The sequence below is a fragment of the Thalassophryne amazonica genome, chromosome 1, assembly GCF_902500255.1.
Source record: "Thalassophryne amazonica chromosome 1, fThaAma1.1, whole genome shotgun sequence".
NCBI lineage: Eukaryota > Metazoa > Chordata > Actinopteri > Batrachoidiformes > Batrachoididae > Thalassophryne > Thalassophryne amazonica.
The window spans coordinates 73764932-73783820 of record NC_047103.1 but is presented as its reverse complement, the minus strand read 5'-3'; the positions used below and the strand labels follow the sequence as shown (position 1 = coordinate 73783820).

Here is an 18889-nt window from a genome sequence, read left to right as displayed (position 1 = left end):
AGAACCATGGCCTCAGATTTGGAGGTGCTGATCTTCATCCTGGACGCTTCACACTCGGCTGCAAATCGCCCCAGTGCACGCTGAAGGTACTGGTTTGATGAAGCCAACAGGACCACATCATCCGCAAACAGCAGAGATGAGATTCTTTGGTTCCGTGGTTCGGGAACCACAAAATCTATGTATGACTACTTGAAACAAATTATCTTGTGATATTTCTCTGAAAGTTCCATTCAGTGGCACACAACATCTTGACATATGTTAAAACTGTGTTTTCATTTGGGCTACTGTTTTGTAGTTTGGCCCAGAGTCAGTATTATTTATTTATGCTTAAATATGTCATAGATCTGATCTTTCTTGCATAGTCTAATCTGATGTCTGGCAATGTAACTGCTATGACAATCAATGCAACCTTATCCACTACATGAACATGTCAAATCAGATTTCTTGGTACAGACTTGCCCCAGGTGCATATATGGTTCTCTGTCTGATTTTGAAATTGTCTGATCTGAAATTGGTGAAAGTGTAGGGCCTGGCCTGTAACACCTATATTATATGTTGGAGTCAGATCATCACAGATGATGAAGCTGACAAACTAAAACAATAGGTTTATGTTTTCGATTGTGTCTTTTCCCTTCTCTGTTTATTAACCACAGTGTATCACTACAGCTTCGGGTGCATGGACTGCACACCTTTTCACTGCGTTTTGTTTGTGTGTATATGCACAGACGTGTCCTCTCGGATCAGTTATCATACTGGGGTGTGTGTGTGAGAGTGTGTGTGTGTGTGTCACCTTGTGTTTGATTCTCCACCCAGCTGTTGATGTTGAGCCTCGCTGCTTCTGCACTGGACAAGAAGTCCACAGTCTCCAGCTCTGCTATGTAGTGCTTTTTGGTAGCTGACAAAAAATTCTAGAAACATAAACGATGTATTTACTGATGTGAACCCTCCGAGTTCTGTTAATTCTTTCAGCCTTGGGATTTTGAAGCCATTAACAGCTAGCTTTATTTGCTTGAATGCTGATCTAACAGATTACAACAGATCAGAGAAAATGCACACACATACGAGGTCTGTTAGAAAAGTATCCGACCTTATTATTTTTTTAAAAAACCATATGGATTTGAATCACGTGTGATTACATCAGCCAAGCTTGAACCCTCGTGGGCATGTGAGAGTTTTTTCACGCCTGTCAATGACGTCATTCGCCTGTGAGCACGCCTTGTGGAAGGAGTGGTCCAGCCCCCTCGTCAGATTTTCATTGTCTGAGAAGTTGCTGAGAGACTGGTGCTGTGCTTGATCAAAATTTTTTAAAAAACTGTGAGGCACATCCGAGTGGACACCATTCGAGAAATTCAGCTGGTTTTCGGTGAAAATTTTAATGGCTGATGAGAGATTTTGGATTGTATCTATCGCTGTAAGGACTTTCCACAGAGCGGGACGTCGCGCAGCGCTCCGAGGCGACGTCGTCATCCTGTTTCAAGCTGAAAACCTCCAAATTTAAGCCTCTGTCGACCCAGGTCTGGTCAAGTTTACTGGTACAACTCTGGCACAATTTGAAGCATAAAAAAATAATAATCAAATTCTTACTATTAAATAACGATAAAAATATTCTCAGCAAAATTTTTCAAATTTGGAAACAAAATTATATTAGCAGTTATATGAGCTACTAACTGTCTTTTTTTTTGTTTCAATCTTTATCATCAAGAATATCTATTCAAATTAACAGGACACTTAAGAAAGAATGAAAGCACTGAACCGTATTAACACCAGTGGGTTTGGTGCATCACTAAATAACCTTCCTTTCCAAAATTAATAAATAAATAATCCTTTCCATGCAAAACAAAAACTATATATTTTTGCAAATACACATAACTTACTCCATAGTCATTTATAGCTTTATAGATCCATTTGTACACATGCAATGTATTTCCCAGATTTGTGGATCACTTCTTGTTAGTTTATATACGTATGACTATCCATCCATCCATTTTCTTCCGCTTATCCATGAGCCAAATCTCATGACCATAGATCGATCGGTAAATCAAGAGCTTTGCCCCCTGCTCAGCTCTCTCTTCACCACGACGGTCCGATACAGCGACCGCATCACTGGAGATGCTGCACCGATCCATCTATCGATCTCACGCTCCATCCATCCCTCTCCCTGTAAGGACTTTCCACGGAGCGGGACGTCACGCAGCGCTCCGAGGCGACGTCGTCATCCTGTTTCATGCTGGAAACCTCCAAATTTAAGCCTCTGTTGACCCAGGACGTCGTGAGAGAACAGAGAACTTTCAGAAGAGGTCGGAATCAGCAGTTTATCCGGACATTCCACTGTTAAAGGAGATTTTTTTAATGAAAGACGTGCGGACGGATTGGCTGGCGCGGCGCGCCCCCCACAGGAAAAACACCTCCGTTGGAAGCCTTAAGGACAAGTTGGAACATGCCCTGCTGTTAAACAATTTCTCAGATACTCACTCAACTGAAAGCCACCAAAAGCCGCCTGGATTTTACAAATGGTTATCAACACGGAGGTGTTTTTCCTGTGGCGGGCGCGCCGCGCCAGCTGCAAACCAACGCGCCAATCCGTCCGCACGTCTTTCATTAAAAAAAATCTCCTTTAACAGTGGAATGTCAGGATAAACTGCTGATTCCGACCTCTTCTGAAAGTTCTCTGTTCTCTCACGACGTCCTGGGTCAACAGAGGCTTAAATTTGGAGGTTTTCAGCTTGAAACAGGATGACGACGTTGCCTCGGAGCGCTGCGCGACGTCCCGCTCCGTGGGAAGTCCTTACAGCGATAGAAACAATCCAAAATCTCTCATCAGCCGTTGCAATTTTCACCGAAAACCAGCTGAATTTCTCGAATGGTGTCCACTCGGATGTGCCTCACAGTTTTTGAAAAAATTTTGATCAAGCACAGCGCCAGTCTCTCAGCAACTTCTCAGACAATGAAAATCCGACGAGGGGGCTGGACCACTCCTTCCACAAGGCGTGCTCACAGGCGAATGACGTCACCGACAGGCGTGAAAAGTCTCATGCATGCGCACAAGGGTTCAAGCTTGGCTGATGTAATCACACGTGATTCAAATCCATATAGTTTTTAAAAAAAAATAAAACTGTCGGTTTCTTTTCTCGCAGACCTCGTACTTGCCAAACACGGACAGACAGAGAGACACACACACACACACACCTCAAGAAACGTGTAGGACTGCTCTCCGTACAGCCTGTTGGCCAAACTCAGGGAATATGGAACGTCGGGCTTGTTGAGCTCAAGCAGCAGCTGGGAAAAACCACGATGGGCTTCAGAAACCGCTTCTCTCTCCTGAGGACAACAACAACACCACAGCAATTCTCTGAGCTCGTGACCTCTGAGGGTAATTTCATGCGGTTAAAGAAAGTCAAAGACAAATTAACTTTCCATCATGGCCACACAAACATATTATGGTGTCACTCAATCACAAAAGAATTATTTGCATCATTATTTATCAAACATGTCAAGTCAAAGGTGAAGCATTTCCTGCAGTTTTTCCATTGTGGTGAGCAATGTCGCAGAGAGCTCCGCCTTCTCTGCAAACACAGTGGCACAGGACCAAACACCGAAAGCTGTAGAGTACATATACACACACTTATTTATTACGCATCCCCCAGGGGGGAAGTGAAGTATTGTTTTAGTGGCTCAGTATGTATGTGTCTGTCTGTTTGTGTTTCTGCACTTTCAGTTCAATTCAATAAATGTTTATTTCAAATATCAAGGCACAAAATAAAAAACAACAATAATAATAATAATAATAATATACAATATAAAGAAAACATAATCAAATAAATATTTGAAAGGAGTGAGAAGAAGCAAAACTTATTTACTCCCACCCCTTGTCCTTAAGTAAATAACATAATCAACTTCCTTCCATCTCTTACATATATGCACACACGAGGTCTGTTAGAAAAGTATCCAACCTTTTTTTTTTTTTCAAAAACCTGATGGATTTGAATCACGTGTGCTTGCATGAGCCAACCTTGAACCTTCGTGCGCATGCGTGAATTTTTTCACGCCTGTCGATTGCGTCATTTGCTGGTAAGCAGGCTTTGTGTGAGAATGGGTGTAGTCTCTCGTCGGATTTTCTTTGCAAGGAAATGGCGGAACGACTGGAGCAGCGTGACTGCATCAAATTTTGCCAGAAACTGGGTGACAGCCAGGTGGAAACCATTCGGATTATTCAGACGGCTTTCGGTGACGATGTGTGTGGAGAAAAGATTATGTTGTTTTGCCCCTGTCTTAAAGTAACCCTAATGATGTACTTGTTATTATTACACTGATTGCACGAATTTGTTTTTGTAGCCACTAACGACTGGGAGTGAAGAGCTGGGGTCATTATGTTTTTGCAAGAGGAAATAACTTTCAGATGCCTGTTGATTAGAGGAATTATGTGCGCCTGGGAGTTTGAGATGGCCACTCACCCTCCCTTCGCGCACACACTAGAAAAGAGGGGGCAGAGCCATGCTCCGATAGAGTCTGCTGCGGGTTACGTGCGAACGCCCAGCCGGTTGACAAGCGCACTCTGCCGAAGGTGTTGGCTCTCCACCTTAAAGGCGTCACGGTAAGAGAGAAAGAGATATTTTATGCGCTGCAACCACTTGTGTTTGATGTAACTGCTTTTGTGGGGAATAAATATACGCCTGTTTGTTCTAGCAAAATGCAGTCTGTGTGATCATTTCTGTGTGCCGATCTGACCGAACCTTGTTTCAAAACACGATGCTATGGGCATCACACAGATTAAAGAGTGGTGCAACTGGTTTAAAGACAGCCGCATAACGGTGGAGAGCGCGCTGCGCTCCGGTCAGCCATCAACATGCTGAAATGACCAGATCATTCCAAAGTGAACGCTGTGGTGATGTGGGACCGTCGTGTGACTATCTTCCACCATTTGGAAGATTCAGATGGCTTTCGGTGGCTTTTCAGTCGTCTGACTATCCGAGAAATTGTGGAAGAGGTGGGCATGTCACAACATGTCCTGTGAGGCTTCAACACGGTGGCGCTTTTGTTCCGCCATCAGCATCGTGCCCAAGCCATCGGCATGAATTTCGCTGCAACTCTTTTCATGGCCAAATCTTCTGTCACAGTGGAATGTGCCGAAAAAGTGCTGATGTCCACCTCTTCCGCAATGTCTCGGATAGTCACACGACGGTCCCACATCACCACAGCGTTCACTTTGGAATGAAAACGATGAGAGACTCCACCCATCCTCACACAAAAGCTGCTTACAAGCAAATGACGCAATCCACAGGCGTGAAAAAATCCACGCATGCGCACGAAGGTTGAAGGTTGGCTCATGCAAGCAAAAAAATAAAAAGGTCGGATACTTTTATAACAGACCTCGTGTATGTATGTATTTATGTATATATACAGTGATGCCAGTAACGCGTTACTCTAATCTGACCACTTTTTTTAGTAACGAGTAATCTAACGCGTTAATCTTTCCAAATCAGTAATCAGATTAAAGTTACTTCTTCATGTCACTGTGCGTTACTATTATTTTTCATTGTGGGTCGATAGCAGCATTAAACTTGGTCCGTGGGCAGGAGGTCGGGGTTCGACTGAACGTCCCACTTTCAGTGAGCTGTGAGCTTTTCATCCGTGGTTTTTTGCAGCTGCTCGACTCGTCGTCACCTCTTAAAGCGCGGTGCTCAGCACACCTGCACTGAGCTTTACAAAGACATTTTTATACTTTTTTTTCCTCCTTTATTTAGAGCTGAGCTGCTCCGTATCGTCTCGTTAAAAACAGCTGATCCTCCGCGACACGTCAACAACTAACACTATTTTCCACTCAAATGCACCTAAACTCTCTTTCTGAGGACCACATGATGTGAAAACACAATAAAACTTTCTTACCTGTAAATCTGGTCACGTTTTCTGCATAAATAAATGTTATCCATTCTTTGTGTTCAAACGCCAAAGTAGGGGCGAATCCAGATGGAATGGGGGCGTGGGGCAAGGATGTGCCCCCCTCACAACACCCCTAGATTAAAGGTCCAGTTTTGAAGCCTTTTTTTTTTACTACAACTACTAATACTACTTAAAATAATATTAATTTCGACAAGTAAAATATTTAGAGAGAATTTAAATGTTAGAAAAATGCTAGAATGAATTTAATAGTTACATTTAGAAACAATGTAGGTTCGAAATTGCAAGTTTTACTGTTACAGTGCTGTCAACAGTTAAATATGAGGTCAAGAAAGAGGTCTTTATTTTACTTTTTATAAAACAAGTATTTATTTTCATTGAAGTCAAGAAAGGGTGACTATAAAGTAACTTTTGGCAAAACAGGTATTGTCATGTTGAGGTGGCAGAGGGTTGTTGTCGGCAGCTGGGAAAAGTAACTAAAAAAGTAACTAGTAATCTAACTTAGTTACTTTTACAATTGAGTAATCAGTAAAGTAACAGTTACTTTTTCAAGGAGTAATCAGTAATTGGATTACTTTTTCAAAGTAACTGTGGCAACACTGTATATATTATATATATATATACATACATACATACACATGCACTTCCATACATACCTACAGACAGACATATACAGTACATACATCATACATAACGCATATGCTATAAGTAAGATGTACTTAACATACTATAATACATGCACACATGCTATATGCATTGATACATATAAAGATACACACACAGGGTCATTCCTTGTGAAATCATCAGATTTTCCAAAATCTTCCCGCGTCACTGACTTGGATTCTCAGTTTTTTTTTTTTTGCAAGTACCCACATGTCTGATGAACATAGGCAAAATATTTCTGCTTAATTTCAAGTAGTTTTTTTTTTTTTTTTTTTTTTACATATTTTTTTTTAATCAGGGTACCCACAATCGTATTTTACACTCTCAAATGCATTTTGGGCTTTTTTCCCCCCCATTTTAAAAAGGCATTATCTACAGCTATAAAGCTCAAATTTGGAATACACCCTATTTGGGCACCCCAGATACAGTAGTAAATTTCAAAAATGGGATACAGAGCTAATTTTTTCATTCTGTAGCATCACAAAAATGGCAGTTTGTCCATTCTTGCAAAAAATTACAAAATCTCAAAGCACTGTACTCAAGAAGGTAATCTTCATATTGTAGAAAATACATTACCTGGGGTACTAGTTATATGTGTGTAAAACATTGTGGTCATAACTTGAAGGGTTTTTGAATTACTGACTCTCGAAAATTGAACATGATCATAGAATGTGAAAAATAGGCCTCCAGTCTCTTTATGATTTGACCATGTGGGCAAGTGCTAAACCACTTCATTTTTTTTTTTTTTTTTTTTGTGGAGAGCATATTGATATACCAACTTTATGCCAAAAAATTTTTTTATCTAGCTCAAATGCCTTCATAGTGAAAAAAAAATTGCAAATTATGGTACCGTAACATGGCGCAAACCAATTTTGAACCTGTATTTGCATATTCAGAAAGCAATATATCAGGTCTGAATGGAACCATAAAGCTCAAATTTGGTATTTACAATATTTGGCACCCCAAAATAATGGATCAACTTTGAAAGACAGATTACTGATTTATTTTTTCTTTCATGGCATCACAAAATTAGCAATTCAGTCATCAACGCAATTTTGTTACAAAGTTTTGAAGAGCTGTACTCCGAGAGTAAATTGAGAGTATATGGATAAATGGACGCTCAAAGCGCTTCACAAATAATGCCTCACATTCTCCCCGATGTGAGGGTGCTACCATACAAGGCGCTCACGACACACCGGGAGCAATAGGGGATAAAGGACCTTGCTCAAGGTTGCCAAGATTTTCCAGTCAGGCTGGAATTTGAACCGAGGATCTTGTAGAAGAATTTTTAGGTCCTTATTTGAACTATGATGAACTATCAAGTGTCCTGATCCGAACTGTATGTCCTCTGGTTGAACTAGCAGGTGTTCAACCCAAAAAAAAAGGGCTCTATTAGTCATTCAGTCTGTCAGGGGCTTTCCAAGGCCTTTTAGGTGCTTTCCCGCAGGCCACGTGCAGGGGCCTCAGGCCAGCTGCACCTGTGGCTGAGGCCACGTGCGGGGGGGGCCTCAGGCCAGCTGCACCTGTGGCTGAAGGTCTTTTAAAAAAAATCAGTTGTAATCCTTCACGTTTTAATGGGAGCGTTTGTCACATTGAAATAATGGCCTAACACCTGCTTAGGGTTCACTAGAGGACGCTTCCAATAGAAAACCATGTCTTGGGAATGAAATAAATAAAAAAGTCGAAGGAGGAGCAATGCCCGCGGGTCTCCAATAAATAGATGAGCGCAGTTGTCACTTATTCAGTCTCTCTAGAGGACTCAGTTTGTCTAAGCTCTGTGTCGAAGGCTTAAATAAACTTAATAACTCTGTGCATTTTATCTTGCTTAAGGCTGAATTATTCTAAAGTGTGTCCTTTTCTAGCATATCACTTGCAATTAGTTTGTGTTATCTAAAAGACGACATCCTGAGAAGACTAAAGACGAGCCACGACAGAACTTGGCGAGCCAGCTTCAGGAGGGTCCAGGGGCATTCCGGCAGCCTGGGGCAGTCCAGCTCATCCCTCCAGACCGTAAATAACAGTGATCACGACTAAAAGGTAAGCAGAAACCTTTTATAACTTCTGCACAATCTGGAGGAGTGAGTCGGGATTTCCGCCCAAGTTGACAGGTGATATTTTTAATTGCCTCTTACCCAAAAGAACCTGGACTAAGAAAATTGATAAGAAACTAAAAAAAGATAAGATTGAAAATTATCAGGCCTTGTAGATAAAATGCTCAGAAGGTGTGTGCGTTCCCGGGAAAAAGAATGTCTGTGTGAGTGAAAGGTCAGGAATGTTCATGAACTCTGGTGCGGAAAAGAGTGCGTGGAGAATTAACCTGGATGCTTGGGGAATAATTGGTGTTGAAATTCGTTACTAACGTGCCGGCTGATAGCATGCGCTGTAGGGGTTAATTTAGGGGAGTATACTGACAAATAGATACAAGGTAATACAAGGTTATTTAAAGAGTTTAACAGAGACTGAAGTGAAATAAGTGAGAAAAAGAGTTTAACAGAGAATACGTGCAGAGGAAGCACAAGATAAGCGCCTGAGGGGGCGCAGTAGAAATACCGTATGTGATAAAGAGATTTAAAAAGAAAAGTGCAAAGTAGCACAGCTGACAGTAAGTAAAAGAGCTCAATAAAGGACGTCATTTTTTAAGAAAAGAGAAAAACTATAAAAAAAATAAAATGAATGAAGAGTTAGTACAGAATACATGAGAATTAATGAAGCAGAAAATAGTGCAGTAAGGCACCGAATACACGCTTGTGGGGCGTGGGAGAAGAATAAGTAATTAAGTACACAGTAATGAGTTTTTTATAAGAAAAGAAAAAGAATATTTTCAGTGCAAAGGCACATTAAGCTCACGAGGAGCTCAGTAAGTGGAAAAAAAAAGGTAGAAAAAAGTGCAGAAAGGCACAGGATATGCACGCGAGGCGCGGTAAGGCGTAGAAATAAATGAAATATTGTATGCTCAGAAAGGAGCTTGTGAAAATAATATAGTAAGCACAGGATACGCACGCGAGGCGCGGTAAGGCGTAGAAGTAAATGAAATATTGTATGCTCAGAAAGGAGCTGGTGAAAAATAATATATTAAGCACAGGATACGCACGCGAGGCGCGGTAAGGCGTAGAAGTAAATGAAATATTGTACGCTCAAAGAGGGCTTGTAAAAAAAAAAAAATAATATATGAAGTTGCTGACAGCGCCGGAGAAGCTGTCTAACGTGAAGAAGAGATACATGCTTAAACAGAACACATTGGTGTTAAGTGAATAAAAAGGTTGTTTAAAGCCGCGGAGTGAAAAGTGGCAGAAGTCTAGATAGAGATATATAGAAAGTTGTTTTTAATAATTTTTGTGTATAAAGCTTTTGAAGATTGGTGTGTGGGAGAGTGGAGAGTAATCTGTGTAAAGCTGTGAGGGCCTGCAGGCTGGCTGACATACAAGATTAATGTGAAAGAGTACGAGGAGGAGGTGTTTAGACCCACTAGAAGGACTTGGGAGGTGCATGACAGGCAGAGAGGAAAGTGTGAAACAGAGACAGTGAAGAAAAAGACAGGATAAGAGACTAGACTGCTATGTAAATACAGAGAAGGTAGATATTATTTCAAAGAAAGAAAACTAATAAACAAACATAGCAGAAAAAGACGAGAAGCAGAAAGTTAAAAAATTAGAAGGAAAATAGAAAGTCAGGAGCAAAGACATTAGGAAGTGTTAGGGTTGTAAGAGGATTAAATAAATAAAGTTGGTTATAAATCAAAAGAGTTAAAGCTTAGATTATAGTGAAAAAGCTGACAGACTGATCAATGCTTGGGACAGTCATTGATGGGAGACTTAAGTGATGATGAAATAATACTCCCAGAACATTACTTGACTGACGGAAACATCGAAACCCAGGGAATCAGGACACATTTTGGCTGGAAAGGACCTATTTTGACAGTGTAGGAGCAGAACATTGGCAGGACGAACAAGAGATCAATCAGAAATTATGGCAGATTACTAAGGTAATCAATCTGAAGCAAAAGAAAGAACAATTCCCTCTAATTAATTGGGAGCTGCTGATAAGACGTCTGTGGCATCAGGGTTTAACCCCGTGGTTGGAGCTGCTTTGTGCTGATCCTAATAAAGAAATTAGCATACCATTAAATCATTTAATAACACTGCCAACCGATCCAGGTGAAGAACTGTTTCCTAGGTTGACTCTGACTGTGGTCCCAAGGAAGGTTTGGTGGGAAACAGGTAAATATTCGTATTTAGTTAAAGAAAAAGAAGACGGGCATAACAGTTGGAAATTTAATCCTTTTAAGGGTTTAAAATACAACACAGGTGTTACAGCCAGCAAGTTATTGGTCTGGATCAGGACAGCCCCTGAGGGACTACCAGAACACCATAGAAACACCTCACATAGCGTTTGTCAGGGTTACATGGGTAACTCTCAAGGTCAAGGTCGGGAAAGTACCCCGCTAGACTTAGTACTAAGAAAATATCCAGGAAAACGCACTAAGGCCAACCAATGTATGAGAAAGTGGCACAAAAGGTCACATGGGGGCAGGCAATGGCCTTTGGAGGGATCATTTGATCCGGTGATGTGTGAAGCAGTTGCGGTAGAAATACAGAAAAAAGAAATTAAAGATCAGCAGAAGAACGTAAATAACAAAAAACGCACTGAAGAAAAAGAAGTTTTGGCCTTGTTCAAGCAGGAAGCACAGAGGCTACAGCAGAAAAGAGAAAAAATGACAGAGGAAAGATCCAAAGAGACTAAAGCCAGTGCACCGAGCTGGGAAGCAGAGCCACCCCCATATAAACGTCATGATATGGGGAAGACAGCTGGACAATTTGTATTAGGAACTCGTGAAGAGGACCAAGGCATGGATGTGGAGGACAAATTCACACCGACACTAAAAGCTCGAGAGCCACAAGGAGACAGGTCCTCAGTCTGTCAAATGGATCATACAAGGTCTCCAAGTCCGAAAGTAAGTGGTCGCACACCACGACCAGCAGGGGGGGGCCACAAATAACAGTGACACGGAGGCAGACGAGGATAAAGAGAGAGACCTGAAGGCTCCGCCTGCACATCGAGGTCCACTGAAAACCGTCCCCTCCCACCATAAGTCAGCCGACTGGACCTTCACAGGCTATAGAGGCTCCGAAGAGTGGCACAAGAGCTTCTGTGACACACTGGATCTGGCCAGAAGAGATAATTAAGAACTAGCTGAGCAACTTCGACTAGCGAAGGAAAGAATACAGAGACATAGGGACGCCGAGGAAAGAAGAATATTACAACAATCGACGCCCAATCAAGGGAATCACATTATACAGCCACCCACCCGAAAAATTTCTGGTGAGATCGTCATTGAGAGTGCAAAAGAGGCCCGACTCAGGCAAAGACAACAATGTGTAGCCAAAGACATAGCGGCTTTAGAACAGAATATAACCGACTGGATGGACTGCCTGGAACCAGTCAGTTGCACTCGATCTGGAAGACAGTATGGAGCCCCCACAGAAGAAGAGGAGGACGAAGACCTCATATGCCCATTGGTGGTTAGAAATGGTCATCATGTGTATACCCCATGGAGCTGGACAGACATGGTGGGGCTGGCCAACAGGCTGCCAGACATCACCCAAGGAGCTGGGAGATGGATAACTGCCTTAGAAGAAGGCACTGCAGGGGTAACCTTGTCTTTAGGTGACATAAAAGCCTTGCTAATGCATGTAATGGGAAAACATGACACTGAAGAATTAGCAGGAAAGGTTGGACTAACACAGATGATGGGCACAAATCAACATGATGAAGTCCCCTTTAATCGCTATAGAAACTCCATGTGGGAAGGACTGAGAAGAAAGTACCCTGAGGTCTTGGATCCCTCTAAATTGGATGATGAGGAGTGGACACCTGAAGAGTGCCCAAAGAAGTTCCTGCACCGATTCCAGAAGAGATGGGCGGAGGAAACAGGAAATGCATGGAACCATTCTCCAGCAACTGAAATCCTGTTTAAAATAACTGTAAAAAAGGCTCTACCAGATGAGGTTCAGAAAGCCCTAGATGGAGTCGTGGGACTATCGAAAATGCTTTATACTCTGAGCATATTTGTCACCATCTTGAAATCTACAAGAAAGAAAAACAAAAAGAAGAAGATGCAGCAAAATCCCTGACGAAAAAATTGGTGCAGATGCAGTTGGGAGAGCTAACCAAAGTCAAGAAAGAAAAAACAAAGACCCAGGCACCAATGATGACCCCTGTTCCTTCTGAGCAGGCAAGCCTAGGCCCTACGGCAAACACTGCTGCCACCATACAGGCACCTGTGGTAACAGCCACACAGAGCCCCCAAGAAGCAGCAGGGAGCACTGCTGCAGGAGAAGTCTCGGCACCAGTGGAGCATCACTATCACTATCACTGGCACACCCGGAAATGGACCCACCTACAGTCATGGGTGGAGAGGAGAGTCACGGAACTTTCAAGGTCAAAGAGGAGGGTGGCGAAGAGGATCTCGCCAACCTTCATTTGGAAGCAGATTCCAGAACTCAGCTCCCAGGAACAGTCAAGCGGGACCGCCTATGGGATCAACACCCCCAATAGGGGATCAACCCTCTAATGAGGGTTGGAGCTGTGGACAACCTGGACATCGAATGAGAAATTGTCCGGCCCGGCCTTGGGTTGGACCCTCTGCCTATTGGCAATAGGGGGGCCCTAGAGAAGACAGAGGGGGAAACGGTGGCATTGGCTATTTCGATGATACCTAAGGAAGAGCCAACTGTCACCGTTAATATACAAAACAGAGATTTCCCTTTCATGGTGGATACAGGGGCAACATACTCTTGCATAGGGAAAATGGGCGCTCATCTCCCCCTCTCTGGGTCTGTAATTAAGACCATCGGCTTCTCTGGGAAAACTCAAATAATACCTTTTACACGCCCACTTCCTGTAACGATTGCAGGAAAAACAATTGAAGCACCCCTGTTATACTCACAAAATACACCTGTGAATTTGCTGGGAAGAGACATTTTATGTAAGCTACAAACCCAGATAGTGTGTACCCATCAAGGACTGCAAATACACTTTCCTGATGAAGCACTCACCAACATTATGGTGCTTATGGACATGGAAAACAAGGTCCGACCTGTGCAACCCATGGTATACTGGCTGAAGTTACAACCAGAAAATTCAAATCTCCAACTGGAATGGGAAAAATGGAAGCCCTGGGCAGAACAACACTATGAAGCAGTATGTACACCTAGTTTACCTTTACATGTCACCCTGATGTTCGATGCCAAACAAGAACAAACTGACTATGCATGCTGCTGGGATGTATTGATGAATCAACGGCTGTTTCACATAACCACCACAGAAATTTATTTAGGCCCCCAAGGGGCCGCAGCTTCTGTCAAGCTAACTTTAGCTGAACAACAATGGTATCAAGTGCCGAATGCCACGCCTCATGTGACCCTTTTAGTCTCAGAAAAGTACAAATCCCATGACCTAGGTCCAATGGTAAAGACAGCCTCAGAAGTTGAAGAATGGCAAAACATGGAAAGTCCACAAGTACATCTGTCAAAAGACCAGCAGTTTATACGAATTAATTTAAAAGTAAATGATGAGGCTATAGCTCAAAAAGTGGAGCTCAATCCTAGACCAGAGGGACAGATGGTGTTATCGGCCCAACAAGAGAAATTGTTAGCGCAAATACCACCAGTGGTGTGGTCCAAAAGCAAAACAGATGTAGGACTAGTAAAAACAGCCTTACCAGTAAAAATAAAAGTAAAACTGGGAGCAAAACTGCCTCACCAAAGGCAGTATCCATTAAAACCTCAGGCTATTGAAGGCATAAAACCAGTAATTAAGGGACTAATGGCAGCTGGAGTTTTAATAAAAACTGCAAGCCCATGCAATACTCCTATCTACCCTATCCCTAAAAACAATACCAAAGAGTATCGGCTGGTACATGATCTGCGTCCTATCAATGCAATAATAGAAATGGATGCACCTATAGTACCTGATCTGCATACTATCAAGCATCCCTGCTGGAGCAAAATGGTACACAGTAATCGATCTGTGTTCAGCCTATTTCAGTGTGCCTGTGCACCCAGACTCAACATTTGTTTGCATTCACATTTCTGGGACAACAGCTAACGTATACACGGCTACCTCAGGGACTGAACCTGTCCCCAGCCATCTTTAACAAAGTCCTGGCTGAAGATTTACAACACCTTGACATACCCAGTACATTGGTGCAATATATGGATGATCTCCTTATTGCATCAGAGACTCAAGAACAGTGTGAAAAAGATTAATTAATTGTATTGCATGCATTGGCAGATGGAGGTCATAAAGTAAGTAAGGACAAATTGCACTTCTGCAAACAACAAGTAGAATACTTGGGAAGACAGTTGTGTGGGACCACGCGATATATAGCCCCAAGCCAAGTGGAGGCTATAATCAAGGCTCCCAAACCCCAAACAGTGGGACAGATGCTTTCATTCCTTGGGATGGCAGGGTACAGTCGGCCGTGGATTTGTGATTATGCTATAAAAACTGCACCTTTGCGTGCCATGATTAGAGCAGTGGGGCAAACAAGCAATGCAGCTCTCCTCGTCTGGACAGATCAGGCAACGGGAGCTTTTGAGGCCCTAAAAACAGACATGCAATCTGCTCCCGCGTTAGGTAACCCAAATTATGGGAAACCTTTCCATTTGTATGTTACTGAAAAAGCTGGATATGCATGTGCTGTACTAATGCAGGAAACAAATGAAGGAAAACAACCATTGGCCTATTATAGTACAAAGCTTGACAACATTGAAACAGGATTGCCACCATGCTATCAGGGTCTAGCAGCAGCTGCCTTTGCATTTCAAAAAGCATCATCCATAATCATGGGACATGCAGTAACGTTGTACACGTCGCATCAGTTACATGCCCTGCTAACCAGTCAACGTTTTGTCTTAACACAAGCTAGACGCACTGGATATGAAGTTGTGTTGTCCGCTCCAGAAATAACAATACAACGTTGTCACACGGTGAATCCTGCCACCAAATTGACCACACCGTTAGATGGTACTCCACATAACTGTGTGGCAGAGACAGAGAAATTTTTGAGAGCCAGAGAACATTTGTATAATCACGCCATAGATGCAGATCTAACCCTGTTCGTGGATGGCTCATGCTTTCGGGATGCCGCGGGATTGCATGCGGGTATGGGGATTGTTAAACTAAACACGGATGGCGAGACCTTTGAATTACTGGAGTCCCAAGGAATTGATCAGCCTTGTTCAGCCCAACTGGCAGAAATCAAAGCCTTAACTATGGCTTGCCAGATAGCTAAAGATCAACGTGTTAATATCTACACAGACTCAGCCTACGCTTATGGCATATGTCATGTACATGCAAACATTTGGAAACAAAGGGGATTCCTGAGAGCAGATGGCACCCCTGTCACTCATGGAGAAGCGATTTCCCAACTGTTACAAGCTCTCCAATTACCGTCTGAGGTAGCCATCATTAAATGTGCAGGTCATCAAAAGAATAATAACATCATAGCTCAAGGTAACAACCTAGCAGATGACGCAGCTCGCAAAGGAGCACAAGGAGAAAATATGTTTCCCCTGCTAACCATCCAAGATTGTGCCCCACTGGTTTCACTTGACGCACTGATAGTGGCTCAAAGTAGGGCCAGTGGAGAAGAAAAACGAATGTGGGTTAAACAAGGCGCTACTGAGACACGCAGTCAGGGGCCAACGGACAAGCTGTGGCGCAGCAGTCATGGACATTTTGTGTTACCCACCAATTTATTACGACATGCAATCATTTGGGCCCACTGACCTGATCATTGTTCGCGAGTCCAAATTATGAACAAACTAAAAGCTGTCTGGTGGTCACCATATATGGCAGCAACAGTGGACCGTTTGTTGAATGAGTGTGAGGTATGTGCACAGTACAATGTCCGGAAATCATTCACAGCCCCTTTAGCCCACATTCCGGTCCCTGATGGGCCATTCAGACATCTTATGATGGATTTCATAGACAGGGGAGCTGAAAATCGAGTTAAACGAATGAGATATGTTTTGGTAGTGATATGCAGATTCAGCCGATGGATTGAGGCAGTAGCCTCTGCAAATCAAGACCATAAAACGGTAGCCAAATTCTTGTGCCGAGATGTCTTTCCAAGATTTGGCATTCCAGATACTATCTCATCTGACAACGGTAGGGCTTTTGTAGCCAAGGTTACACAAGAAACATTCAAACAATTGGGTATCAAACAGAAGTTTGGGTGTGTTTATCACCCTCAATCAAATGGGGCGGTGGAACGGGCTAATGGCATTTTAAAGAACAAACTAGCAAAAATCATAGCAGACAGCAATGGCAAACTAACCTGGCTGGATGCGTTGCCGCTTGCTTTATTGTCAATGCGCTCACAAACTAACCGACTAACCCATTTGACACCATTTGAAGCTCTTACAGGTCGGCTGATGCCTATTCCATACCTGAGAGGACCCTACGAAGGACCATCGCTGGAGCAGCTACAAGACGAATGGCATAATTATCTGAGACAGTTAACCCAAATACACAAAACTATCTTTTTGCAGGTCAAAGGCGCTACAGAAGACAGAGAAGCAGAGATTCCACTCGGAAATCAGAGCATCCAGCCTGGTGATCTGGTTTACGTCAAAGTGTTCAAAAAGAAGTGGGACAGGCCCCGCCGAGAAGGTCCTTTTAAAGTTATTCTTGCCTCACGTACAGCAGTCAAAGTAGACGGTAAGGACACTTGGTTTCATTTAAACCACTGCTGTAGGGTTGGTGGCCCAGCGCCCCTGCGGCCTCGGCAAGCTCGTCTTGGCAGAGCCGCCGGGCCAAGGGGGGAAGCAGGAGAAGCCAGAGACCCTACAGCAGCACCGAGGGACGGCCACGCCTCCCTGCAGCCAGAAGAAGCACCGAGGGAAGGCCACGCCTCCCTGCAGCCAGGCGAACACCGGCCAAGGCGCTCACAGAGACTGATTGAACAAAGACGACGCACAGCTTCAGAGAGTAGTGGATCCCTGCCAGATAGAGCAGCGACAGACTCAGAAACAACTGGAGACGCAGGCCAACAGACAGACAGAAATACAGACCGACAGACAGACAGGCCACAGGAGACATCAGACTCGGACAGCAACTTAGTAGATTTACCGACAGAAGAACCACAGGAAGTACAACCCAGACAAAGCACAGATACACCACACATCCCTAGTGACAGCTCATCTAGTGACGGCTCACTCAGTAGCACATCTCAACAGTCATCAGAGCAATGATTAAGGAATTATTCAAGGGATTGACAATACTACTGGTGGTCAGTATGGGAGAAAATAGACATCCAAAACATACAACGGACTGTGCCGTGGCCATGGCCGCAATAGCAGCTAAACAAGGCATTCTAAACACAGGAAAAACATAATTTGGTATACATTAAATCAAAAGCCTACAAGAACATAGGAATACAGGGAAAGCTGGGGGATTACATATTAGGCGAAGCCATTAGCATCAAATGTGAAGAGGAGGGAACACTCAACATAGAGGTAATTTGTGATAAAGGAGGATGCAGGGAAACCAAGCAAGACGTAACTGTTACAGTACATGAAGCCACAAAATGGGTAAAAACCAAACCAAGGAAAAAGAGGACAATTAGAAGCCTAGAAACAAGCAGTCACTTAGGGAGATGGGATCCCAGTACAGACCTAGCCCGTACACAAGGGTTGAAGACAAATCTACTTTACCAATGGTTGAAATTTTCGGCTAGGCAGATCAGTGAAAAGCCTTGCATAGCCTGTCACCGGAAAGGTGTGATACCTCAGGCTAAACCCCTACCTGATATCAACAACTGTTATAGGAGCCCCCAACATAACTCAGACCAAGCAGAATGCTATACACAATGTGTTATGAAAATGGCAGTAGGTGATGAAAAATATGCTGCCGACAGTAAACTTTGTCCAGTGCCTCTAAGTACAGAAGGAACCGTTCCACCTATGATTAAAATAGAGAAAGGGATGATACACCCATTCTGTATAGCTAAAGGCTTAGTAGCACAATACATAAGCGATTGGCAGGTAGGGACGACCCAGTCAAAACACCACATACAGTGTATGCAAAAGCAGCAAGAATACAAACCGGCCAAAACAGCATGGAACATTACCGTCTGTCACACCCTGCCAGCAGCAGGCATACAGTGTGAACAAATAGTACCGGCCACAGGGGGGTCTGTAATTGGACTGAATCTCACCCATGCTTCATGGGTATCTACTCCAAATTTAGCTAAGGGAACGGCACCCTTAGCTGACATCTTTTGGATATGCGGACAAAGAAGGAAGCTCCTGTCATCGCTGTCCCC

At 43.2% G+C, this 18889-nt stretch overlaps 1 protein-coding gene across 1 annotated transcript in view; it reads right to left on the bottom strand.

The window, feature by feature from the left end:
• The window catches only part of LOC117511793 (leukocyte elastase inhibitor-like), a 54175-nt gene that overhangs the window by 17025 nt on the left and 18261 nt on the right, over window positions 1–18889 (bottom strand). The window contains exons 4-5 of the mRNA XM_034171710.1: window positions 3187–3318; window positions 791–908 (exon numbers count right to left, since the gene is read on the bottom strand). Of these exons, the coding sequence (XP_034027601.1) occupies window positions 791–908; window positions 3187–3318 (250 nt within the window). The remainder of the gene's footprint in view (window positions 1–790; window positions 909–3186; window positions 3319–18889) is intronic.